The 24,401-nt window shown below is 53.9% G+C and overlaps 8 protein-coding genes across 8 annotated transcripts; 4 read left to right on the top strand and 4 right to left on the bottom strand.

The window, feature by feature from the left end:
• Positions 1 to 1,737: 1,737 nt before the first annotated feature.
• On the top strand, positions 1,738 to 3,842 carry HER10_EVM0013318 (uncharacterized protein; the record flags this gene model as incomplete). The annotated part of the gene is made up of 3 exons (XM_035482680.1): positions 1,738 to 1,836; positions 2,001 to 2,239; positions 2,294 to 3,842. 3 exons carry the CDS (start codon positions 1,738 to 1,740, stop codon positions 3,840 to 3,842), a joined length of 1,887 nt encoding a protein of 628 aa, XP_035333609.1.
• Positions 3,843 to 4,211: 369 nt separating this feature from the next.
• Positions 4,212 to 4,751, bottom strand: HER10_EVM0005520 (uncharacterized protein; the record flags this gene model as incomplete). Its single annotated transcript, XM_035475134.1, has 2 exons — positions 4,212 to 4,460; positions 4,638 to 4,751. 2 exons carry the CDS (start codon positions 4,749 to 4,751, stop codon positions 4,212 to 4,214), a joined length of 363 nt encoding a protein of 120 aa, XP_035332640.1.
• A 355-nt stretch (positions 4,752 to 5,106) lies between these two features.
• HER10_EVM0000633 (uncharacterized protein) lies at positions 5,107 to 6,332 on the bottom strand (the record flags this gene model as incomplete). The annotated part of the gene is made up of 3 exons (XM_035470406.1): positions 5,107 to 5,299; positions 5,353 to 5,771; positions 5,835 to 6,332. The coding sequence occupies 3 exons, from the start codon at positions 6,330 to 6,332 to the stop codon at positions 5,107 to 5,109; spliced, it is 1,110 nt and encodes a 369-aa protein (XP_035332065.1).
• A 2,428-nt stretch (positions 6,333 to 8,760) lies between these two features.
• HER10_EVM0012978 (uncharacterized protein) lies at positions 8,761 to 12,147 on the top strand (the record flags this gene model as incomplete). Its single annotated transcript, XM_035482352.1, has 3 exons — positions 8,761 to 11,042; positions 11,110 to 11,637; positions 11,700 to 12,147. The coding sequence occupies 3 exons, from the start codon at positions 8,761 to 8,763 to the stop codon at positions 12,145 to 12,147; spliced, it is 3,258 nt and encodes a 1,085-aa protein (XP_035333569.1).
• A 759-nt stretch (positions 12,148 to 12,906) lies between these two features.
• On the top strand, positions 12,907 to 15,456 carry HER10_EVM0009099 (uncharacterized protein; the record flags this gene model as incomplete). Its single annotated transcript, XM_035478598.1, has 1 exon — positions 12,907 to 15,456. One exon carries the CDS (start codon positions 12,907 to 12,909, stop codon positions 15,454 to 15,456), a length of 2,550 nt encoding a protein of 849 aa, XP_035333074.1.
• A 141-nt stretch (positions 15,457 to 15,597) lies between these two features.
• On the bottom strand, positions 15,598 to 17,040 carry HER10_EVM0003747 (uncharacterized protein; the record flags this gene model as incomplete). The annotated part of the gene is made up of 5 exons (XM_035473411.1): positions 16,359 to 17,040; positions 16,167 to 16,280; positions 15,988 to 16,106; positions 15,735 to 15,927; positions 15,598 to 15,671 (listed from the first exon to the last, which is right to left on the bottom strand). The coding sequence occupies exons 1-5, from the start codon at positions 16,666 to 16,668 to the stop codon at positions 15,598 to 15,600; spliced, it is 810 nt and encodes a 269-aa protein (XP_035332418.1). The 5' UTR covers positions 16,669 to 17,040.
• A 2,473-nt stretch (positions 17,041 to 19,513) lies between these two features.
• Positions 19,514 to 21,951, bottom strand: HER10_EVM0010450 (uncharacterized protein). Its single transcript, XM_035479909.1, has 2 exons — positions 20,186 to 21,951; positions 19,514 to 20,126 (listed from the first exon to the last, which is right to left on the bottom strand). Exons 1-2 carry the CDS (start codon positions 20,633 to 20,635, stop codon positions 19,578 to 19,580), a joined length of 999 nt encoding a protein of 332 aa, XP_035333246.1. The 5' UTR covers positions 20,636 to 21,951; the 3' UTR covers positions 19,514 to 19,577.
• Positions 21,952 to 22,267: 316 nt separating this feature from the next.
• HER10_EVM0002144 (CRAL/TRIO domain-containing protein) lies at positions 22,268 to 24,319 on the top strand. Its single transcript, XM_035471869.1, has 2 exons — positions 22,268 to 23,659; positions 23,721 to 24,319. Exons 1-2 carry the CDS (start codon positions 22,951 to 22,953, stop codon positions 24,101 to 24,103), a joined length of 1,092 nt encoding a protein of 363 aa, XP_035332242.1. The 5' UTR covers positions 22,268 to 22,950; the 3' UTR covers positions 24,104 to 24,319.
• Positions 24,320 to 24,401: the final 82 nt, after the last annotated feature.

Genomic DNA, 24,401 nt, shown 5'->3' with positions numbered 1-24,401 from the left:
AATCATCAGTCTGGTTTATTGTACATACACGAATTCCTTGCATTGATGCGTACTTAAATACTCATGTTGTTGTTTCGAGGTCAGCCTATTAATCCTTAGTCTGAAGAAATCGCTTTGCTTCTGCACTTTAGAGAAAAGTGGGCTGGCACTGATATCCTTCGATCTCGTCCCTTGAACGCTGCCTACGATTCGTTTTGCCCGATGAATTCAGCGATATGTTTGGCAGCATAACTCCTCACGGCTCAAGCCATGACCACGTGCTCAACCGCCAACGCTCGGACAATGCGATTGATGATTTCTTCCCATTGCAAACGTAATCTCGTCATGGTTATTCGCTGCTAGTATCTTCTTCATCTCCATAGAACGATCCGGGGGCCGAGGGGGAGAGCCACCATCAATCCTTGCTAGCACAACGGTCCAGGCGCTTGTCGTCCAAAGTTGGCAGTGGCAAATTGGCAACTCGCGCCTAATAAAGCACAAATTGTTCGACTTCCCTCTTCCAGTCTTTTGGCCCGGTGGATATCTCTTCCCGACAATTGACACTGACGGGCGCGAGGATCAGGACGAGGTCTGTTCCGGAGCACGGAATGCGGAACAACAACCTCCCACATGCCATGAGGCAAGGGGATCCCGAATGCGAGGCAAAGCATATCCTTGTATCACTCTCAGTTGATGGGCCGTCTCTCCTCCTTTCAGTCTCTTTCTGCGTCTGCGCAAGTTTCGCTTACGATACGCGGTGTCTTGGAATTTTCCTACCGAACATGAATACATAAACCACAGACTCTCGCCCCGGAGAGTTGTAGCCCTATGAACATTCATTTCCCGGGGTTGAACCAGCTGGAATCAACATAAGTGAGACGATATTCATCTATCTTTCCTGCTGGAAGCCACGCTGATCGCGCGGCATTTGCGAGGGCGGCTGGCGTAGATCCTGTCAGGGTTGTCCAGGTCTGCGGTTCGGGGAGAGCGATTCGCTGGAGGCGCCGGATCGCGGGAATGAGCTATCGCTGGAGAGACCACCACGACGGCACCACCACTACGACGACGGCTCCCACGCCTTGTCAGGCACGCCAGGCATGCTTCCTGGCTTGTTCCGAACGCTCGAAAATACGACCCTAATCTTACCATGGGGCTCGTGCGCTAAGAAATCCAGAGTGCAGGCGTCGTGGAGGCTTCGAACATGGTTCATGACTAGTGTACCCCTTCAACAGCGAGAATCGGCCACGCAACTACGTTTCAGTCGTCTGAACTTTTCTGGTCGAGATGAGATCTTGAGTGGCGGTATATGGTCATGGCTTCTAGTTGTTTAGACTTTGCTGGGGGGAATATGTTCATCAAGCAGTGTAGTCGAAATTTGATATAAGTCAACACCAGAATAGTGTCTACGGAGTGCATTCCGAAGCATCTCGCAACCGCCCCAACGCGGGCTGAAGCGGGGATAGAGTTGGCAAAAGTGGAACATCATGAGCCCCTTCTAATAACCAGGGACTTCACGGGTGGGTTTCGTCTGCCACTTCCGGCTAGGTAACCTGGCACGACTCCAGGGTGTCAACTATCTCGATATTGCAACGTGCCCGGGGTGATGGCAGGTGGGCAGACAAGAGCTTTCAAAAGGGGGCTCGTCCTGCCCGTCAAAACCACAATGCGGTCCGTCGTTGAACCCCCTTCCTGAATCGAGCCCGCTCATCTGCCCGTCATGCTTCGATTCAGCAGCATCCTATATCGCGAACTTTCGTGATGTTGACCTCGTCGCCTTGGGCGGCGCTCCTGCTGGCCAGCGTCCTTTCTCACTCCGCGCTCGCGGACGATTCTTGTTCAAGTTCTATTGACCCATTAGTATTACCCATAAAAGTAAGGAACAACTTCACGAGTCATTCAGTCACTTTTCATCACGTCTTACTTTCTTTGGGTGTGTATCTATGTGTGTTTCGAGTGTCTGTGTGTGTGTGTGTTGCCGTGTGCGACTGTAGCTCTTGTTGACTTACATCCTATCTCTTCAGAACGTTACCTTTCCCAATGGCATCGGTGCCAATCGAGGCCTCAAGCTCACGCTTGGTGGCCAGGTTCAAGGCATGCGCATGTCCACCATCTTAAACAACACGCGAGTGAGAAATAGTCTGGACTGCCCGGACAACTCGACATACGCATTCGTCGGCTGCCAAGGAGCCTCGGGCAGTGTATACGATACCACAGGAGGCACATTCAGCCAAGTCGTCAACATCAAGGACTGGAACGTAACGTATGGCATCTACCTAGCTGAGTTGTCTGAAATACATGACTGACTCCCCTCTAGAACCATCGATGCTCAGCCTGAAGATGGCGAAACGACGGTACTCCATGGATACGATGTCGCAAACTTCACCGATGCTCCAGCCGTAGCCTATGGATATCCCTTCGAGGTATGGGCCGATTATGATTCCATGAACAAAAGCGCCATCGCATTTGGTCCGAACTCGTCCACCCTCGACAGCTTCGTAAGGAACGACTTGGCTCCCACGACAAGCTTCAGCCTCGACTACGGCTCAACATCAGAGCTTCACCCTCGCGATGGCCAGCTAGTCATCGGCGGCTACAACGAAGCGCGCTACAACGAGTCTCAGGTTGCCGAGTTCAGCATGTGGGGAGCCAACGCCCCGGTCCCGTGCCCTCTCCAGGTTCTCGTGTCCGACATCGTCCTCACCAATACTGACGGCGATCACTCTCTCTTCGACCCGGGCGTCAAGGTGGCTGCCTGTATTGACACAGTGCAGAACAGCTTCACCCTCACGCAGAACATGTTTACCAAGCTCCAGAGCCTCGGTAACCACACCGCGACTGACGGCATGGCCTTTGGCGAATCCGACTTCCCCAAGGACCGTGAGTCCCTCCTCGGCTCCCTGACCATCAAGCTATCCAACGGTTATACAAGCGTCATCCCTCATTACGAACTGGTCAGCCATGTCCGCGGCACGGATGCCCGTGGTAGATATGCTGTGCTCAATAACAGCAGGATCAGCACCTCGGTTGCCTCAGGTATGAGTGATCTGGGTGACAACATTCCCATCCTCGGAGGCGTCTTCCTGTCGCAGAACTACCTCCACGTCGACTATGACGCGGGTAAATTCTGGCTAAGCCCGCAAGTAGCCAACGGCACTCTACCAGACCACATCACATCATCATGTAACGGCACCTCATCCTCGAGCGGCGGTAACAAAGCCGCCCTGGGCGTCAAAGTCGGCGTGCCAGTAGCCATCGGTGCCGCCCTAATCTTCTTTGTCGCAATGTGGTTCTGGTTGAAGAACCGCAAACCCAAGCAGAACGGACAGTTCGCAGGCGCGTCTCGCTCCATCCCACGATCGGAGAAGCGCGACGCCCCAGACTCCAAGTCCTCTACAACCAACTTCGCCGGCTACCACAATGTTAACCACGCGAATCCCGATGGCCATATGGAACTCGAAGGCGACCTCGGCCACGCCGTAGGCCACCAACAACAACGAGCCGAACTAGCGGAACCCGCGCCGGCCTACAAGTCGGAGTGGCCCCGGCAGAACTCTATCCAAGGCGAGAGTGCCGCGTATTATCAGCAATTCGAGGAGCCAGGCGAGAGTTACGAGCTTGCAGACACGTCGCCGCACTCTCAACTTACACAGTCTCCTCAAGAACTTCAGCAGCCTCCACACCCCCAGATCGTCATCCCACCGACGAATCCACCTCCCATCAAACGAAAGGACACCGGCTTGAGCGATTGGGTGCCGAGTCCAGCGACACTGAAGAAGCAGTTGTCAGGATTCAGCGAGGCCGTCTCACCGACGAGTACACGTGCGAACAGCACAAGGGTTAATCCACATATTTCTCCTGTTTAGCGTATTTGAGGATAGATGAGTAATGATAATTCACTTCTTGAGGCATGAAACACATAACCCTGGTACCCATGCAAACGTACAGAATAGGTTTTTGATTGGAGTTTGTGAGCGGATCGTCGTTGTTCTGTGACATTTGTGGGCACTGATGATCGATCACCCTGCCTCCTTTATGTGTTTGAGGATGATAAAGGGGTCTAGATGGCGCAGCCACTCCGTTGGATCATCGCTTCCACATCACAGAGCCTGTGGTAGTCGACGACGTTGCGCAAGAGTTGGATCAGCAATATCTAATCAGATTGCATTCAACTCCACGGGGTATCTATTCAACGATAATAATAACAGTCATATAGGCTGCCGCATCTGTAACTTTCAGTCCCATACCAAACGCCCAGGAACGTGATCGTTCCGATAATGAAACCCACGAGAGCGATGACGATCCTGCTTTTCTCTGACCGGCCTACCATCAACGCAAGCAGGAGAGAGCTCATCGGCACCAACAGCCACCATCCAAACGAGTTGTTGATCAGCGTGAGCGGCACCGATGGCGCCAACATCAACAAGACGGGACCTATCCACCACTTTTCCTCCTTGAACCACATCCAAATCGCCCTCCAGAAGCTGTATGTCGCAGGCGAGTCTGCCAACTCTAACTGAATTCTTCCGCCCTTTAGGCTCTTGTTGATTTCTTCCGAGAGCTGGTCATGAGAGAGCTCATCCGGATCGGTCTCCTGTAGCTCCTTGCGGATGGCGCCCGACAGTTCCAAGACGCCCTTGTAGCCCCTCGGCACGTCGTACCGCCGACGCATCCTCATCGTCAATCGCGCCTTTAACCACATATAAGCAAGACTCAACGTCCACAGCACGAGCAAGAGAACGAGTATGTAGAGCTGCAGATAGGAGAAGCCCCATTGGTAGCTCTCTCGCCCGGCATCGGCGCCGAGTCCGTGATCGCTCATTGGTTGGCAACTTCCGTACGCCTTCATGTACTCCTTGGAGTAGGTCTCGTTCCCGGCAGTGTAGGTCAAGTTGTTTTCGTCTTGGAAGGGCATCAAGCCCGTGCGAGGATCTGTCCAGTTCCAGCCGTATATCAAGTCCCTGTATGAAGGAAGCCCGGAAGCTGATATGTTTAGGGCCGGGGCTGGTATAGTCTTGTTCATCCAAGTGGTGTTCTCGTTTCTCAGTCCGTAAAAGCCATACTCTTGGACATCTGACAAAAGGGAACAAATCAGCGCCACAAGGTCTTGCGAATTGTTGACATTTCTTGTTATGACCGGGGACGTGTACACGTACAGTTTGAAACGTTCCGATGTAACGAACATCTCTGGGTTTTTGGCGTAGACTCGTCAAAGTTCCACCAGGAACTAGCGTAGTCAGAGTAGCTCTTATCATCCTCTATGCAGCCGAGAAGGCGTGCCCATGAGCTTGCGCTACTGTAAGTGTTGGAACTAGAGTCTTGTCTGAATTTAGCGCTGGCTCAACGTTCACGTGAAGATCCCATGAGAAGAAGCACTCACGACCAGGGAAAGTGAGGGTGGTGTTGCCCTCCATAGCGATCCTCCAGCCATCGTGGATTACATATCCAACAACCTCGAAGCCATCAAAGGGTATCAACATGCCGTCGGAGCCCTGAACATACGCGTCATTGTTCGCTACGTATCCCGTCATTGCACTGCCCAGGGTAGGGAAGCATAGGATGAAGATGGTGACCAAGACCATGATCACCATCATCAATTTGGATCTCAGCCCTCGTGAACGAGCAAAGTCTCGTATCATGTGCCACGTTGACCAGAAGTTTGGTTGGTCTTGGAGGAATATGTTGCGGAAAAAGTCGTACGTCACGGGCTTAACTTGTATCGAGGTCGTCGTGTAGTCGGCAAAAACTCTCCAAGTGATCCAGGTCAGCAGAGCCTGCCCTCCTCGACCGAAGATCTGCGAGTGGCTGGTCAGTCGACGAGAAAAGGTACATTCATTTTGAGTTATCCGTCATCTTACCACATCCCAAGCGACGTCAATGACTTTGGCATCCGCAAAGGAAAATCTGCCCCATGCCAGGGTGATCTGAAAGAATCCAGAGGAAGACCAAAGGTTATACTGGTTCATTTCCACGTCGAAACTGCCGTCCGGTTTGCAGGCCGAGTCACCATATAGCTCTGCGTTGCTGATGAACGCCAGCACGGTGCAGAGTCCTCCGATCCAAGCCAGAGCCAATATCCACGCTAGGACCGCGTACCAGTGGACAGCTCGGATGTCTCTAAACGCAGCAACCAAGGCCTCCTTCCACTGCCTGCGATTCCATAGTCGCAGGCGAAAATCTTCCCAAGCGGTCAGAGACGCGTTCTTCCATTGCCTCCTGTCCCACAACCGCTGCCGAAACTTGGTCAACTTGAATTGCGTGGCTTCCTTGAGTGGCTTTCTGTCTTCGACGAGCAGCGGGGCGAATGATCTCGATGTTGATGAGGCATCTTCTCCAGTCTCTTTTGGCGAGTCCATGGTCATTGACTTTCTTATGGTTCAGTCTAGAGCAACATATGCGGTCGTGGCTTGGTCCAGTGCTCAAGGCATTGCGTACAGATGACCAAGAATCACTGGATTGCTCGTTCGATAATTGGAATTCTACAAATGTGGCGGCATTGGGTTTATCAGAGATGTCACATCCGGTCAGCCTGCATCACGCCGTGCAGCCTGATGGAGTGTGACAGGGGTTGAGGTCGGCCGCCAGCCTGCCTCGCTGTCAGCATGATTGATGTCATTTCGGCTGCTTCGAACACCGTTGCAGTAGCTGGATGACTGCAGAAGAGACATTCCTGTACAAGCGCGTAGTACTGATGCCAGGGGAGGTGCAGCTAGACGCGCCGCGCAAATGGCGTTCTCATGTTGAGTCGTCAAGCACCGAGGGAAGTTGTCGATCTCGAAGGTTCAACCACTCAGCCGCTGTGTTACTGCCCTGGATGGCCTCCATCGCGTCCCAGAGTCCGAAATTTGCTGCCAGCTTGCCAGGTCCAGTATCATTCAGCCCTGGGGGCGTGCGTTTTGGGACTTTGGTATGCGGCACAGCGCCACCACCAAGTGCCACCACTTTCGGGACGGGAGTGGACATTGTACTATGACGCCACTGTCTATACGTGTAAGACACTTCGATGCTATTCATATTGAAAGATCTGGTTTGAGAGCCTTCAATTGAGACCGTTGTATCGAAAATGACGAACATAGATCCGTACATGTACAGGTAGTGTGAGTAGGTATCTGAGACCAGAGTCCGCGTAAGGTCGCTTCATGTTAGTTGCTTACCGGGCCTCTTCGGAAGAGAAGCTTATTTCCGGGAGCGCTGGACCAGCACTGCAATCGTTGGGGGTACATGCCATGGTGCGATCCATAAGCGATCGCCGTTCCAGCACTTGTAGGATTTCAATCCTGGTCCCATTGCACGCAGGCAGCAACTCAATTTCAGGAGAGAAAGCTGGAAATAGCATCAACATTGCGCAGATTGATTGGTATTGACACGGGGACCAAGGGAAAGCCAACTGATGGAGCCAGACTTTTCTTCTTCTGACTCCCTTTAGAATGAACTTGCTTCTAATGCAGTTGTTGCATCAGTCCAGCCAGGCTTGGCCGACTTGAACGCACGGCCGCAGTGGTCCCAGCAACGATTTTGATGGATGAAGAAGAGAAAGTAATCAACAGGAAATGCGAACAGTCCACGCAGGCAGTTGAGTGTCTGGTTTTATCGACAAGCCCGGCCGTCTTGTTGAAGTTTTCATGTCTTGCGACTCTTCTCTTCGATGGCTTGAGCACTATGACCAAGTCAATCAGCAGCGTCCACACAACCTCACAGAATGACAGCGTCAGAGAGATTCTCCAAGTCATCGGACAAGAGGCGCCTGAATTATTCATCCGACATTGACCTGCCGCGTGTGCTTCTCGTGTTCTACTACCGTGAAGATATACTTGAAGCGCCCGAAACGGTTACTCGGCAAGCCAATTTTTGTTCCAGCACTGAGAAACCGACGCCAGACATTCGGAGACCCCACGTGGCTTCTTACCTTAATCCATTGAAGCTTAGACTGCTCGTCCCACTCGATTACCAACCTGATGGATCGAGATGACACTCGTTGATAGCACAAGCTAGGACATTTCAAAGTCCCCGGTTGCCGTGCCGCACTGATTCTCCTTGGACCTTGACGGACAGGCTTGACAGAGAAACCCGCCATCTTTGTGAACTATTTGCTGCGGCCACCGTTCGTGGCGTGCGCAAAATCGCTACTCAGGGGTTTTGCGGCTGAGAGGCTTAGCCGCCACATATCGTTGTGCAACCAACCAAACGTTGATCTGATCGGCCGGCGCCTTTGACAACCCACGCGATGTTGAGCCACAGTACCGACTATTTGGTTAGGTTCCGGCCGCTAACGAAATAAGGGGACTAGTGCTCGCGGCAACAACGAAAGACGATACCCTTTCCTGAATCACTGAAGAACTTCCCCCTGGCTACTGCATGAGATGGTGTCTCTTGTCGTTCGATTGAGCCTCGCCTGGAACTTAGAAGCCTCGCTTAGACCAGAACGAGATGGTCCCCCGATGCGGCCGTCAACGTCGACTTATCGCCGTGTTAGACGATGGTCTTTTGCCAAGGCCAGTCTGACTCGAAATTTCGGCAGGTTGAAGGATGGGAATTCTTCGTCAAAGGCGAATTGCCATATAATCCAGAGATCGTCGTCCTCAGCTTCCGGATTCGACTCTTGTCCTTCAACCAACTCCTCTCTGCCATTCACTCTTTCATGGCTTGAGTTGCTTCTGTTTCTGTCTCTTGTCACTCTTTGGATTATCACCAGCTATACCTAGCTGACCACACTCGTTCCTCTTTCAGGATTAGTTTCATCTCTACAGTCTTTTGATCTAAATTATCCCTCACACTCGTTTCATCATGAAGTGGTCTCTTGCCCTTCCCCTGCTTGGGTTATCCGGTGCCCTCGCACACCCAGGCCAGCGCAATTACCTCAACCGGAGGAACGAGACTTTTGTCTCGGGCCAGTCTGGCAACTCTCTTACCCGGACTGCATCTGTGTCTGTGCCCCTCAGCACCGGTGTGACTTTCCACCCTCCGGCCAACTCAACCCGCACACTCACGTTGGCCACCGGCACGGCATCTGCCTCTGGTGATGTTGTTGCCGCAACGGCCGCTTCCTCCAGCACGGAGTACGAGTTTCCGACCTCGAAGCTCGGCCCCATCGCGACTTTGAAGCCTGCCATCCCAGACAACCACGATCTCAACGATGTCAACAACCTCACTCCTCAGCCTAGCGGCGCTGGTGCTCCGATCCACTACGCGCAAGATGCCGGCTCGAATGGAGGTGGCATCTATGCTGTTGCTACCCCCAAGTGGACTGCTCCGTCCATCGTTCTCGACCACTCTGGTCTCGTCACCGACGTCAAGCTGTCGGGCCAAGGCAACTTGGTCATGACCTTTGGTGACAAGAATGCTTTTGACCACAGCGCGTCCAACTGGAAGGCAGACAACATCATCTTCGTCACTTACACGCCTGAGTGCGGTGACTACGATCTGGGCCAGAGATGCTACTTCCAGGCCAACTCTGTTACCTTTGACCGCAACTCCCTCTCCGCCACTGCTGCAGGACAGGCTAAGGATATTGGCGATGTCACCAAGGATATCAATGTTGTGTGGGGAAACTATGGCAGCCAGAACGTCAACTACGGCAACCCTGCAGCTACCGCTGAGCCCACCGCGACTGAGACTGACGTGACTCCGGCGTACTCCGTTGCTCCTACCATGACGGCTGCTTGTGTAGCTCCCGTGGATGAGAAGTACGGTCTCCCAACGGCGTGCTTGGGACCCTACTTCGACGATGACCTCGATACAGAGCTCGGCTATTTCGAGTCTGATGTCTTCAGCTTCAACGAGACCCTTTCTGAGGTTGACATTGATGGCGAGCTGACAGACTCGACCCTCGCCAGACGTATTACCGTTTTCCAGGACCTCGGTAACGGCTTCAAGAAGATCGGCCCGGCGATTAAGAGCGGCGTCGTCAACCTCGGCAACAAGATCGAGACCGGAGCCAAGGCCGCTAAGAACAACGTCGTCAAGACGGGCGAAAAGGTTGTCAAGGTTGGCGCCAAGGTCGTCGAGGTCGCAAAGACCGTCGTTGAAGTCGGCGGCAACATCCTCGCGGGCAAACCCAACCGCTTCGAGAAGGACTTTGACAAGCTCCTCCTCCCCTGGCCTGCCAAGGAGTGCAAGGAGGCCGAGAACGACAAGGACAAGAAGGAGAAGCTCAAGAATGCGTGCAAGCCTAAGAAGCAGGATAAGGACAAGGATAGCGAGGCCAAGGCCGTCAAGACCCCTTGGGGTGACGATGCTCTCCTGCTCAAGTCGTTTGGCACCATTCCCTCGCCCAAGGACCTGCGCCCCAAGGGATCCAAGAAGCAGACTACCGTCACCAAGGGTAACTTCATCAACCTCTACTGCGTCAAATGTGGTCTCTCCGGATCCCTCAAGACTAAGGGCAACATCACCATCGAGAACATCAAGGGCATCACCGACGGCTACATCGAGAGCGACATCGATATCTCAGTCGGTCTCGGCATCGGTATCTACGCTCAGTACTACCAGGAGCACAAGTTCCGCAACAACCTGTACGATATCCCCCTCTCGCCCTTCACCCTTGGCTTCGTCACTGTCGGTCCCATGCTTTCCATCGGTACCGAGGTGAAGTTCAGTCTCAACATGACCGGCACCGCCGTTGCTCGCGCCGACGTCAGCATCGCCCGTGCGAAGTTTGTCTACGACTGGAAGAAGGGCGGCTCCAAGTCCATTGGCTTTAAGCCCGAGTTTAAGCCCAGCTTCGAGGCCGAAGGCCAGGTTGAGATCGCCGCCCAGTTTGGCATCCCCGTCGGCCTCGAATTTGGCGTCACTACCTTCAGCGGATGCACCAGGTGCAAGGGCTCCATTGGGATCGAGACCATGCCATCCATCAAGGCCGCTGCAGCCATTGCTGTCCAAGCCAAGTGGAATAACGGCACCGACGGTATCGAGGCTGGACTGAAGCCACTCAACAACTGCAGTGGCATCAGCACTACACTCAGTGTTCGCAATGATGTCACGGCCAAGTTCAAGGGCTTCGGGCTCCTCGACAAGGACTGGCCCGTCCACGAGACCAAGGACTACATCATTGCCTCGTACTGCATAGGGTAAGTGAAGATGTTCCCTGGAACCCTTGAGACACCTGAATCAAGTGCCATGCTAACAACTCAACAGCAACAAGACGGATGGTACGAGCAAGGGCAAGCTTGGCCTCCACGATGACAAGCGCTCCCTGCCTTCCACTCCCTACAACAAATATGAGTACCGTCGCGACGCGAATAACGTCTCCGTCCCCACAAACTCCACCACCAACTCGACCCAGCTTGCCGACCTGACCAAGTACGTCGTCGAGGAGATTGAGTACCTCGGCTACAACGGCACCGAACTCGCCGCCATTCCCTACGATCTCGATGAGGCGGCCTTTGACGGATACTGGTTCAGCACCCTCGCCCTCGAGAGCGACAACAGCTACGTTCTCGCCGCCTGCAGCGACGGCAACGTCTACCTCCAGAAGAACACGGCCCAGAACGACCTCCCCTACTACATCACCTGCAACACCCTCTGGGCCGGCTACGGAGATGCCGCCCTCTCCACGCCCACCGGCGAGGTGCTGCACTACTACAACAACACCATGGACAAGATCGGCGTCAGCCGCCTTCGCGCCGGAGATGAGGCCAACCTCCCCGGAACCTCGGTCTATGTGTAAGTCCACCCAGTCACGAGTTTCAATCCGTAAAGTTCGGCCTTGCTAACGCGTATCCTAGCGCGCTCACCCCCTTCTACTATGACGACAACGATAGCACCGCCAGCATCCTCGCCGCCATCGACGACGAAGACAACATCTTCTTCCCCGCCGTCTGCACCTACAAGGGCGACCAGACGGCCAAGATCTATCTCGTCGGCGAAGACGTCGACGCCGGCCTCGAGATGCTCAAGTCCCCGGACCTCACCTACACCGTCACCAACGGCGAGGTTGACGAGTGCTACCTCCTCTTCCTCGGCATTACCAACCGTGAGCTCGGCCAGTGGGCCGACTACGGCGACGATGTCTCGGACGCTTACGAGAGCGACCCGCTCGACGTCGAGTTCGATGACACGCTCTTTGACACCGATGGAGATTTATTGTTGCCTTCTGATGAGCTGTTTGCTTACCAGGATGATGTCAACTACGACGTCTTTGATGAGTCGCTGGATGACATTACTTGGGAGTAAGGAGTTGACGCATGTCACTCTGCACTTGTCTCTGACATAGGTGAAGTCACGCGTTGTTCTTCATCAAAGCAAAGTGGAAAAAAAAAATAGAAACACTACTTTAACTTAATACATAATAGAGATCATTTTGATTTTGATTGAAGGAGATCATTTCTCCAAGCGACGATGTGTCTCATACTTTGTAGTCAATGGGGCCAAAAACATCATGATGAAGGACTTTCATCGTTCCGTCCAAGTGACGTCTCATCCCTGAGGATCACGAAATGAGCCTTCTTTGGGCAAGTTTCGGGCCATACCTAGACAATACAAAGACTGAGCGTTACCATGCCCGACTGCCTTTGTGAGAAAGAGTCTTTCCATCATGAGCAATGATCTCAGACAGAGCTAGAGGCTGAGTTCCGACAAGACTCAAGTTTCATGCTGATTGAACAAGGCATTGTTCTGACTTTGATGCGTTTCACGTCTTATGCCAACAGCATGCCAACAAAACACTTAGTTCCGCGCGGCCACTTGGGCATCGTTCTTCTTTCTGAGGCATGGGTGCAACAGAATAATCTCTCTTTGACCACTGAGGACTTTCCAGACAAAGATATGCAAACAAGCAATACAAGGACAGGAATCGATGTCGACAATGCCTTGTGTTGGCATTCATTCTGGCTACTGGCTATATCTTCAGTCAAAGTCGAATCCAACGTGTCTTACTCTGTAGCAATACCTATCAGAATCAAAAAGTAGACACTGAACTGGAAAAGAATCATCATGGATAGCTCAAGCGAAGATCACTCTCATGACGAGCACCACTCCTTTAGTGAGTACATCGGCAGTGAAGATCAGTCCTCCAGTGAGAACCACTCCATCGACGACCATCATTCCGCCGAGGAGAACCAGCCTATCAATGACGACCATCCTATCGAAGAAGGCCGCCCTGCGGAGGAAACACCCAGTGAGTCCCAGGCCCAAAGACACTCCTTCTTCCAAAGGCCAGCAGACATCTTATTCGGACCATTTATAAATGCCGTCTCGAACCACGAGATCCCCCTCTGGGACACTCTGCCACAACTCCCGCGGCAACTCTCGCGGCCACTCCCACCACTTCCTCCCTCCGACACCGAATCGGGCCCCACGACAAATGTGGAAGTCCTACTTGAAGAGCTGCTAGCGCAAGAATCTATACAAGACGTCGAGGACCTCTGCGAAGAGAATCCTGCACTCCGCAAGGTCTTCAAAGACAATATGATACAGGTCCTCCGGAAACATATCGCCCCGGAAGCCTGGTCCGATGCCATCTGCTGCGTCGATCGCCGCCTGAAACACCCTGGCAAGACAGCCAGAAGCGCCTTTGACGAAGACTATGCCAACGACACCGTGGCGGACTGGCCTCCGCCCCCAGAAGGCATCGTTGGATCCATCTCTGGCAGAGCCAGACGCACCATCTCCTATTACCTCGAAGCATTCGGAAGCGCCGGGCCCCAAATGAGTAAGTCTCCATGTACACAACGCGGACAGTGGGACCTGACCGGTCTCTGCCAGCTCGTCAAGATCATCGACCAGCTGCTAGACAGGGTCTCACAGGCTCAAAAAGTCTACGACTCCTTTGAAGAGTGGGAAGAAAGCTGGCAGGACCGCCGCCCAGACGAACTCCCCGACGAGCGATGGGGCCCCGATATCGCGACTCTCAAGCCCAAATTCTCCGCGCTGTCCAGAGACGACGGCACCGAGAACCCCAACAACATGATCTACGCCTTTGAACGGCACACTGCCCACGACGAAGAACGAGGGCCCATATCGGAGGGCGTCCTGATGACCAAGACGAACCGCGCAAAGCTCCAGCGCGCCTTCTTCCGGCTCGAGTTCATCCGGCGAGCGTACTACCAACAGCCGTTCTACCCCCGCGGCGCAGAATGGCAATCACGCAACGATACAATGGTGGAAGGCGTGGTCCGCGGCCCCGCGGGCGAAACCTACAAAGCCCGCCTCGCGCGCGCCGAGGAAATCTTCAAGCGCTGGGACAGCAAGGACGAGTTCGTCGAGGTCATTTGCGCCTTCAAAGCCACTCTGAACGAGTACGCCATCCCCGTGAGCGATCTCCTCCAAGCCTTCAGTGATACCATCGAACAGTACCTCGAGACGGACGAGGTCCGCCGTGCCGAAGCGGCGTGTAGGAAGAGGCACCAAGAGACCGTCTGGAACGGCGATGCCGTCGGCCTCCAGTGGGAATGGAACCCCTACGACCTTCGCCAACCATTCCTCCCCGCGTGGGACATCCCGCACTCGGACGACTTCTTCACCCTCCGTGCGCAGCTTCTCGACGACCGCGCCGACCTGGGCAGGCAGATGGACGAGTGTCTCCCCGCGCCCCTCGCGCGCGCCGAGTTCGACGCGTGGCACGCCACGATATATCGTTCTGAGCGCATTCGCTTCGCACCGCGGAACAAGCGTGAGAGGGAGAATCACTCGAAGCGGAAGCCTGCGATAGAAGCGCAGCCCCTGCACGCCATGTCGCGGTTCCTGACCATCATGTGCAGCCTGCCTTTGTCATTCATGGGAGAGTTCCTGGTTATGGAGTCGCACAAGCAGGCCCGCTTCCTCAAGTCTGCGTACTGGGCTGTCGCCCGCGTCAGGGCCTCGAGGTGTCCGTCGTTCCTGTCTGGCGAGATGCGCGCCTGGTGCAGTAACCCCAACGTCGTGTACGACAAAGACGGCCACCCGGTTCTGGGACCGCACCCCCGACTACTCCCCGAGATGTCCGTTCGCGCCGTCTCCATGGCCTGCGTGTCCAACACATACGAGTTCATTGAGAACGATTGCGTCGGTTGGCGTTTGCCCTCACACCCGGAGTCACAAGGCGGCTGGTGGAAGTGGAAGTGGGACGACGACCGCCTTCCAGCCAAAGCCTGGGACGACCTTCACTGGCAGATGTCATTCTTTTCGACCAAGATCAACAACGTCTTCCGCATGGACGACGTCAAGTGGGCGCAGGTCTGGCGCTCCAGTCGCGAGTTTGAGCGGCAGGTCTGGACGGGCCGGATGATGGACCGGGAGGTGTGGGAAGGGTACGGGGACCCCGGCCGCGTGGATGGGAAAGACTGCTATTGTCGCTGGGGGTCCGGTGGATGCGGTATCTGTGTGCCGCTGCCCGAGGTTGAGTTGCCCGAGTGGGAGCTGATGACGCCGGCTGAGGTGCTGGAGGAATCTCATGTTTCGCAGTTTATGCGGCAGCCTTGGAGCAAGCTCCCCGATCTACAGCCAGCTGTGAAGGAGGTTTTAGGGAGAGGCGTTCATCGTGTCGAATATGAGGAGGCTACTTAGTTCAGTGTGAGAGTCTGTGAATGGGCATATGAGAAACTTCACGTCATGTTTTGGTATGCTTGATAAAGTCCAGTTTGAGTGAAAAATGTGTAGGTTTTTGAAATGAAATGCCTATGATGCTGGTGCTAATTGTTCTGCTTTTTAAAAGATCTCTCTGTCGTCGTACGCCCTGACGCTCTCCAAGTAGTTCTTGACCTGGTTATAATCCTTGCACACTGGAGACTTTGTTAGCTTTTGATTGCTTTGCTTGATCTGAATTTAGATGAGTGGTGACTTACCATGCTTCGAGTCCCATCCGTCAGAGCCACCGTTGTGATCCGGGAAGGTCGTCTCCAGACCCTCGAGGGCCATATCGGCGCTGCACATGATGGTCTGTCTGAGGTAGGAGAAGCAGTGAATCATGTGCCAGTGGTGGTCGTCGGGGATCTCGTGGCCGGACTTGATACCGGAGTAGGTCTGGACGACAGCGAACTGGATGGGATGTTAGTAACCATTCACAAGAAGAGGGTAGGTCTAGATGAGAGCGCGTACCAAGCAGTGCAGCTGGTGGGTGATGGAGGTGGTGAAAACGGTCTTCTCGGGCCAGACGATAGGGGTGGGCAGGTCGTGGTACTTGTGCGTGTCATTCACCCACTGGAAGCCCATGCCGTCTGAGATATTCGTGTCAGCGATCGCGATCCTCTCATCATTCTGAAGACTGAGTTACTCACAAGGCATCAACTCGTTCCAGTTGTTCAACGTCTCGTCGGTGAAGAACTTTGACGTATCGTTGGGCGCGTACTTGCCCTCGTAATCCGGCGTGAACGTCTTGATCTGTTGCGAGACTATAATTCATCAAGTCAGCAACCTCGGGTCCCTCACTCGTCCCTTCATGGTCTTCTCGGCGAAAGTGGTAAACTCACAATGACCGCTAACACCAGTCAAATCCCCACCAAAGTCCCACGTATTCACCGGCGGCTTCTGCATCTGCTCCCTCACCAACAGGCCCAGGATCACAACCAGCAATATCGTATCGACAAACCACCGCGACGAGTTGAGCATCGCCAGGCACCTGTTCTTCCTCCTCGCCGGCTGGTCGTGGTAGTCCTTGGCCATGCAGCGGCGGCACGCCTTGTCGTCGGTGCCGAGGAGGGATTCCTCGACCTCGGTGCTGCTCCGGTCATCGTGGTCTTCGAACTTGATGTTGGCGTACTTTGCGTCCGACATGTCCATCTTGGGCGAGTTGTCTTTGTTTCCTCGAATGAGTGTCTTTGTTGCGTATACTGAAATAGACAAAGCGGATCAACCGACGGCAGCCAAGTCAATGAAAGAGAGAATTATCGAATCGAATTAGAAAGACTGAAGTCCTGCAAAAAGCACTGGATACTAGAGACAATGCGCCAGCGCCAAGGAGAGAAGAAGACGTAAGAAGAGGAGGCAAAACCAAAAAGAGGTGCGAAGGCTCTTCCATGCGGGCCATATCCTTCTTTTGTTCAATCTTGCCCCCATTGACTGCCCCTGTTTCTCCTTCGTCCTCGTCTACAATAACCGCCCTCGATTCGTTACGCCGTCCTGTTTTCGGTTCCCCGTCGTCTCATGTCCAGATACCACCAGAGTCTGAGGCTGAAGTTTCAGGACAGGGGTCGTCGATGTTCCCCCAACAAGCCCCAGACTCTCTCTTCAGTCCTAATTGTTAATTGTTAGTGCATCTTTTTCAGCACAATAGAGTCAGAAATAGTGAGAACAGCGTGTGACTAAGCAGTACAACGCCCGTTTCAGCGATCCTAAAGCCGCCAAGCGGCCCCCGTAGTTCACACATTATTCGAGTCCCCCTCCCCGGACGGAGGCCCTGCAGTGTTTCCAGTCGCGTTTTGAATTCCGTCCAAAGTCACATTCTGAGGCGCGCCATTCGTCGATCCTTCGTCTCTAGTTGCCGTCTTATCCCTCCCCTTGGTTCTCTGCCCTTTTCTTGCTTGTAGGTAGGACGAAAGTTGCTTCGCTTTCTGCTGCTGGATTGCATTCTCTGTGGTGGGTGATGCAATGTAAACCCAATTGATTAATAGATCCTCTCAGCCGCTTGAAATAGCCTCTTCTTCTGCATCTACTTTCCGTCTTCCCGCCCCGATACCTTATTGTTGCATGAACCTATCTCATGTTTAAGAAAGAAATGGTTTAAGTGACAGTTGCTTATAGGATATTTAGTTTAGCATTCCAATTCTGTGATGTTGTAAATTCGTAGTGCTTCCCGGAGATGATCTACACTGAGTATGATCAAGCTAATTGCCAAGCCGCACATCATATCGAGATGCAAGTCGAAGCGATACTCTGCCAAGCCATATCCCTTTAGATTCGCGCATCGGCATTCGATAACTCCAGAAAATCAAAAAAACAGCTCAGTCAAAGGGATATAACAAGGCGTAGATTGAATGCCTTTGAAGCTGATTCTCCAACTTCCTTGCTCATTTCGCATCTCGTATCTGCCAAGGACCCACAGTTGGGAGGCAAATCTTCACTGCGATTTTAACCTATCCCGAGTGAAGAGATGTAGAGTTGCCATCTTATGGAAGGTCGGAATGCAGTGCAAAACCTATTGTTTCGTTGGGTCTCTACTCCGTTGTTCTGAATGGTCACTTCAAGGCGTCTCAAACTGGGGGATTCACTGCGATTTCAACCCATCCAAAGGGAAGCGACGTAGCCTTGCCATCCAACGAAAGGGCAAAAGTCAGCACCCGAGGACGCTTTAGCAGCGAAACTGTCCGGTTGGCTACAGTCACGCCTTCGCTATTTGCGCGCTGCACCTCAAGACCACCGGCCAAGGTTCACACCCTACAACTACAAGGAAGTCAATTCTTTGACGCTTTGGCCTATCCTAAAGCAAGCCTCATCTCATCACACGATGAAAAATTCAACCTCTGAAGCCAAGAGCTACTCAGCAAAGTGGTCAACATCCTAACCTCACGACCGAGTCGTGGTTGCGCCCAATTCAGGACAGGACACCGCGGTTTCCAGACACTGCGAGCTATAGGCCATGCCATGATGGAAGCCTGTGCTGCGGCATAGTCCTATTTGTTGATGTGACATACTACATACTGTGTATGCATATGCAATCTGGAATGAGTCTTGCCTTGGGGGTTTCACTGCGTTTCTTACCCCTCCCAAGGGCTTCCTTAGGGGAGTTGACGTTACATGTTGGTGCGAAATATGAGTGATCCTCATCCTTCCTGGGGCAGATCTCAGTCTCTCACTGCATTTTTAACCCATCCTGAGGATATCCTGAGGGGAGAGGTGCGGAGATGACCCCGGCAAATAAAGAGCGTGTTCACCCAACCAAGAGTAGATAAAGTCTCAGCAGGTCTTTAAATAGAGAATGTGGGCGATTGGTCGAAGTACGCGATCCTTCGTCTGCACTGCATTCTTAATCCATCTCGAGATGGCCACATCCCTACTTTAGACACCAGTCGCCTCACTAATCTCAGTCTGAGATACCGGTTGTAGCTTATCTTGCTTTACCTCACTCTGCCGTGGCTCCCCGGAAAGTGGAGAATCTCATCCGGGGACGGAAGCGGGATAAAAGTGGATACACACGGAAGCGTCCGTGTCGGCCTGCCTTCAATAGCTGCAAGCCGAAAACAGTCAACATTCTCCCCTCCATCGGCAACAAAAACTACCAGCGCAGCCGTAATTCGGAGGTGATGCCAAAAAGCGGCGGGTAGCAAGAATACAACGCTCAATGCCGGATGCAATCGCATCCAGACCCGCTGGCTGCTTCCTACCCCATTGGTCTTGCTGGAGAGCAATAACCTCGGTTTCGGTTTTGCAACGCTGAGAAGGGGGGTTCCAAACAAACCGCGTCTTACATTCATTTACATCACCAAATCTCAGGAAAACAAAGTATTCAGATATCGCGGCGCCATGCGGCTCACGCTATGTATATTGACACAAAGGGTAAGAGACTCTATCTAGTCTTCTTCTCACATCCATGCAGATACTATGTACGTCATGCCGTCATTCAGATCGTAACAGTCTCCTCCCATCGGCTCCAGCCGAGGCCAAAGGCCAAAAAACCACCGCCGAAAAAGGGGGTAAATAGAAATTAAGTTGTAAAAAAAAGGTTCCTCACTCCACAATGGAGAAAGGGGGTATCAAGTAGTCTTAACAGGGTTGTATCCTCTAAACATTTCGCAAGGAAGATAGTTATTTTCGATAAAGGGCGTAGCGGCCTGGAAGCCAGCCACGTCGGAGAACGAAGCGTCGGTTTGGAATGGTCCAAGATTCGACTTGAGCGTCCCGCGTACGGGAACAGGCTCAAAGGCTCCGGTGGTGACGGAGGTGTTGAAGAGGCGGATCTGCTGATCGCAGGTCGAGCCGTTGGCGAAGATGGGCTGGTTGATGATGGTGTCGAACATGGCCAGCGTGTAAGGCGGGGCCTTGCCACCGCATGATGACTTCTTCATCTCGAGGGACATGTACTTGTCACCGGCGGTACCGTTGAATGAAGTGCCGCCTCCCGCGGTAGCCGAGTATGCATTGCATTCGGGGGCAAAGGTGGCGGCGTGGACTTCGGTGCCGTACGCTTGGGAGCCGGTGACGGCAGCGGGGTTGGAGGCCGAAATCAATTGCTCAGGAGCCCATCGGAACGACGATTTGCCGTCGCCTAGGAGGTCCAGGAAGGGGAACTCAAAGCCAGATTTCTGTTTCCCAATGTTAGTAAAGTTTCTCCAGGTGAAGACGTGCTGCAAGCAGGACTTACACTAAAGTCGGGGATTCCAAAGTCCTGAAAGCGAATATCGTGATCGTGACCAGCCTGGACGACAACGGGATACATGTCGGCGGGGAAGTTCGGCATGAGAGCCCGGTATGCGCCCTCGAGAATCCCATACTGCTGCGGAATGATTTGGCGCGCAGTCGTCATGGGAATCGGGATGATGACCATGGTGACGTTCAGGAGACCGGTGGCGTTATTCGGGTACTGACTGAAGATGGGGTTCGGCTGGTCGACATTTGTGCAAGTGAGCGGAGTAGCCTGGGCGGCAGTTGTCTGCATCTGGATCCCAAAGATGACCAACAAGACCGCGATGGACGCCTGAACGAGGTAGTTGGAGAGCGGCATGTTGAGCCAAGAAGATAGATTATCGCGTGAGGGAAGAGAGATCTTCTTCAGGTCTGGGCAAGGCCAGAGGGAAGGGAGGATGGTGACCATCTTTTAAGAGCTCCGAGGGTGTAGAGCTGCAAAAAGGAAGGAAGAATGCCAGTGAAACATCAGTGGCTTTTTGAGCTCTGATCCTGGCGGTCGATCCGGAGGTTTTCTTCTTTTGAAGGTTTACCGGTACGGATACCACGCAGCCCTTTTTCAAGACCGGGAGCCGCGACGATCAGTGATGGACATTCGAGTTCCCGGCGGCACTGGGCGGAGTTCGTGGGGGCGTGCTGATGTGACGACGATCCGTCCAGAAGCCGGAGTGAGAAGTTTGAACAGGCAGGGCTCTCCCGAGATGTCTAGGTTGCCTGGAATGGGGCCAGCCGCTGGGATAAGAGCAGCAGCGGGTTGCAGAAAGTGTGATATTGGATAGACGACGGTGTGGGCGGGAGGGAGCTGCATCCAACCTAAGAGACATCTGGGACGACGGCGCATCCCCGCACGGATGAGATGTGTTCATGGTTTAGTCGAGCCAGCAAGCGACGTATCCGTGGTTTTGGGTGTGTGTGTGTTTGGATTGGACGAGAGGGATTCTCGAGGGATGGACCATGGCTCGGAAACGAAGAACCGAGTGATGGAAAGGTGGGCGGATGGGGTGGAGAGCGCACACACAAAGTGCTGCTTCTAAGAAAGGGTAACACGGTGACAGGGCCAGTGCCGGGCCTTGGGAGTTCGGGAGGGAGAGAAGCCAGGCGCTCGGCTGCAGCCACAGCTCGGATGGCTGGAGTTCCGGGCAGCTGGGAATGGCTCCAAAGTCTCCAACGTCCCCAAGAAGGCCAGCGTGATCAGCCACGGACACGGAAGGCCGAGGGACCGGCCGAGGAAGGAATGAAGTTGATTGGAGGGCCGTCTCTACTTTGGGGCAGCCTATTGTTGACCACGCGACATATGCAGCGGATGATCGTTAGCCTGGAAACGGTAGAAGTTATTGATCGTTCGATTCGTTCCACGCAGTCAGCCAGCGGTCTCTTTCTGGAAAAGCCTCATCTTCAGCCAACATCGGCGATGGCGTATGGATTATTGTCTCTGTACATTTGTAGTGGTGCTATGGTGGGTTCGTCGTTCTCCAAATGCCACGGGGATTTTCCAGATCAGATGAAGTGAGAGGATCCGTACGAAGCATCTAGAAGTGACACTTGATGGTGGCCACTGACACGCCGGTACGCTGGCATTCCTTGGTTTGCAAAAGGTTCGAAGTTGGTTGACAGCGCAAAAGTGGCACCCATGACTCGGCGGAGACAGGAAGGGCTCTGGTCCGTTGTTAGAAGGGGACGACTGCGACGGCGGCGTGTGCGGGTTGTCTTGAAGGTTGAGTGAAGATCCGAGTTTCACATCGCCGCCGGCGTCATTGCAGCTAAGAATACGTACTCGCAGCAAGAGGAGAGAACTGCCTCCGTTTCCGACCTGAAAAGTACGTACATTATGAGGTAAGGCACTTTCCGTTATGGAGACAGGAGGCATCAGGGTCTTCTCAGAACGTTGGAACCGGGACCCACTTGATCCGGCCTAGCGCGAGTTTTACCGAGCAGCGCGCTGCAGACTGCGCGTGACCAGGCCAGCCATCACCCTGCCACCTCGGAAAAAGCGCAACATGTTGACCATCCATCTCAACGGTGTTTAATGTAACCCGCCAAACGCAGGTCTTCATAATATGTAAATCTCGGAATAGTTCGTGATACTCTGGGCCGCATAGAGAACTATAGACCCAGACACATCCCCAATATCCCTCAGATAAACAGAATAAACTCAACTTATGCGCGCAACCCGGCCGATCAATGGCGGGCCTACGGAATACCTACCTTACATACTAAGTACCGAAGAAAGCGCGCCTTTGGGGTCCCCTTTTGGGTCTCTTGGGGCGGACACTAACGGCCGGAACTGAGCTTCCCGGCATGGGCTCATCTCCTTTCCTCTCCAGACTCCAATCTCACCGTCAATCAATACCGCGTAAGCTCATCGTGGTCGTGACTGCAATTCTAGCGGTGTGGCCTTTTGCGCGAGGGAAACAAACTCATCGCGATTTACCCAACCTCCCTTCCAAGTTCCGAGACACAAGTCGAAAAGCAGACATTGGTTATCTTTTCCATCTCTGCTAGACCACAGACGCAGACGAACGAAAGCACACACCCCTCCACCCCCGCGCACATCTCATCCCACCTCACCATACCCCTTACGGCCACGATCCCATCCGTATTGCAAGGGCAAAAGTCAAAAAATTCCAACCTACCTTCAACCGGATCTGCTCTCCTCCGAAGGAAAGGGGAAAAACGTTCCACGGTCCACCAGTCACCATCCACCAGTCACCAGTCACGCCCGCCATGGCCTCCGTCGCCGATCAAACACCGGCCTCCACCACCGCCGCCGCCGGTCTGCAAGAAAAGGCCACCGCATCCGGCCCGCTCAAGACGCCCATCGCCCTCCCGCTCCCGGCCTCCTCCACCCCGGCCGTCCCGGCCCTTACCGCAGACCAACAGACCAAATACGACGGCCTCCTCGCCCAAGCCCGCGCCTGGACGGAAGTCAAATGCACCACCGCCGCCCACGTCGCCAAATCGGGTCCCCTGACGGACTCGGAGCGCCAGTGGCTCACGCGCGAGTGCCTCCTCCGCTACCTCCGCGCCACCAAATGGTCCCCCAAGGACGCCGAGAAGCGTCTCCTCGAGACCCTGGCCTGGCGCCGCGAGTACGGCGTCGAGGCCCTCACAGCCGACCACATCTCGCCCGAGAACGAGACGGGCAAGCAAATCATCCTCGGCTTCGATAAGGAGCGCCGCCCCTGCCACTACCTGAACCCGGGCCGCCAAAACACCGACCCCAGCCCGCGCCAGGTCCAGCACCTCGTCTTCATGCTCGAGCGCGTCATCGACATCATGCCCGCCGGCCAGGAGAAGATTGCCCTCCTCATCAACTTCAAGACGTCAAAGAGCCGCGGCAACACGGCGCCCGGCCTCGGACTGGCTCGTGAGGTGCTGCACATTCTCCAGACGCATTACCCCGAGCGTCTGGGCAAGGCCCTCATCATCAATGGTGTGTACATTGACATCTCAGCTCGTTCGCATTTTATTCAGCCCATACTAACACGTGATAGTCCCCTGGATGGTCAACGGCTTCTTCAAGCTCATCACCCCCTTTATTGACCCCATGACCCGGGACAAGCTCAAGTTCAACGAGGACATGCGCCAGTACGTGCCCGAGGAGCAGCTGTGGACCGAATTCAGCGACGGCAAGCTCGAGTTCGAGTACGACCACTCCGTCTACTGGCCCGCTCTCAACGGCATGTGCAAGGAGAAGCATGACGCCCGGACGGCCCGTTGGGCTGCCGGCGGAAAGCAGATTGGTGAGTCGGAAGACTACCTCGGCGGTGCTGTTGAGAAGGGCCTCGGTGCGGAGGCTGCTGCCCCGGCTGCTGATGAAGCTGCTCCGGTCCCGGCTGCGGCCGAGACACCTGCCGAGGCCAAGCCTACCGCATAGAATTCTTGACTTGGCAGATGTTGAGCGGGAAGCGTAGAGGTTGATTTGGATCATTATAGCATTCATAGACTGAGCAAAAGGCGCTCAAACTAATAGCAGGATAGAGGGGCAAAAGGTAGACTTCTGGGTGCTTCACAGAGGCATTGAGACGGATGGAACTCTTCCAATTGTTCCTCCTTATGTAGATCTTCTCACACATATATATATATATTCCCCTTCAGTTTCGTCGTTATATCGTTCGGGATATGACAGATAAAGCTTCCGCGATGTTGCTGTCCCTGCGCGAGCTCTTATCGTT

Source organism: Colletotrichum scovillei (assembly GCF_011075155.1).
Source record: "Colletotrichum scovillei strain TJNH1 chromosome Unknown Contig00006, whole genome shotgun sequence".
Taxonomy (NCBI): Eukaryota; Fungi; Ascomycota; class Sordariomycetes; order Glomerellales; family Glomerellaceae; genus Colletotrichum; species Colletotrichum scovillei.
This window is presented reverse-complemented; position numbering and strand designations above follow the sequence as displayed.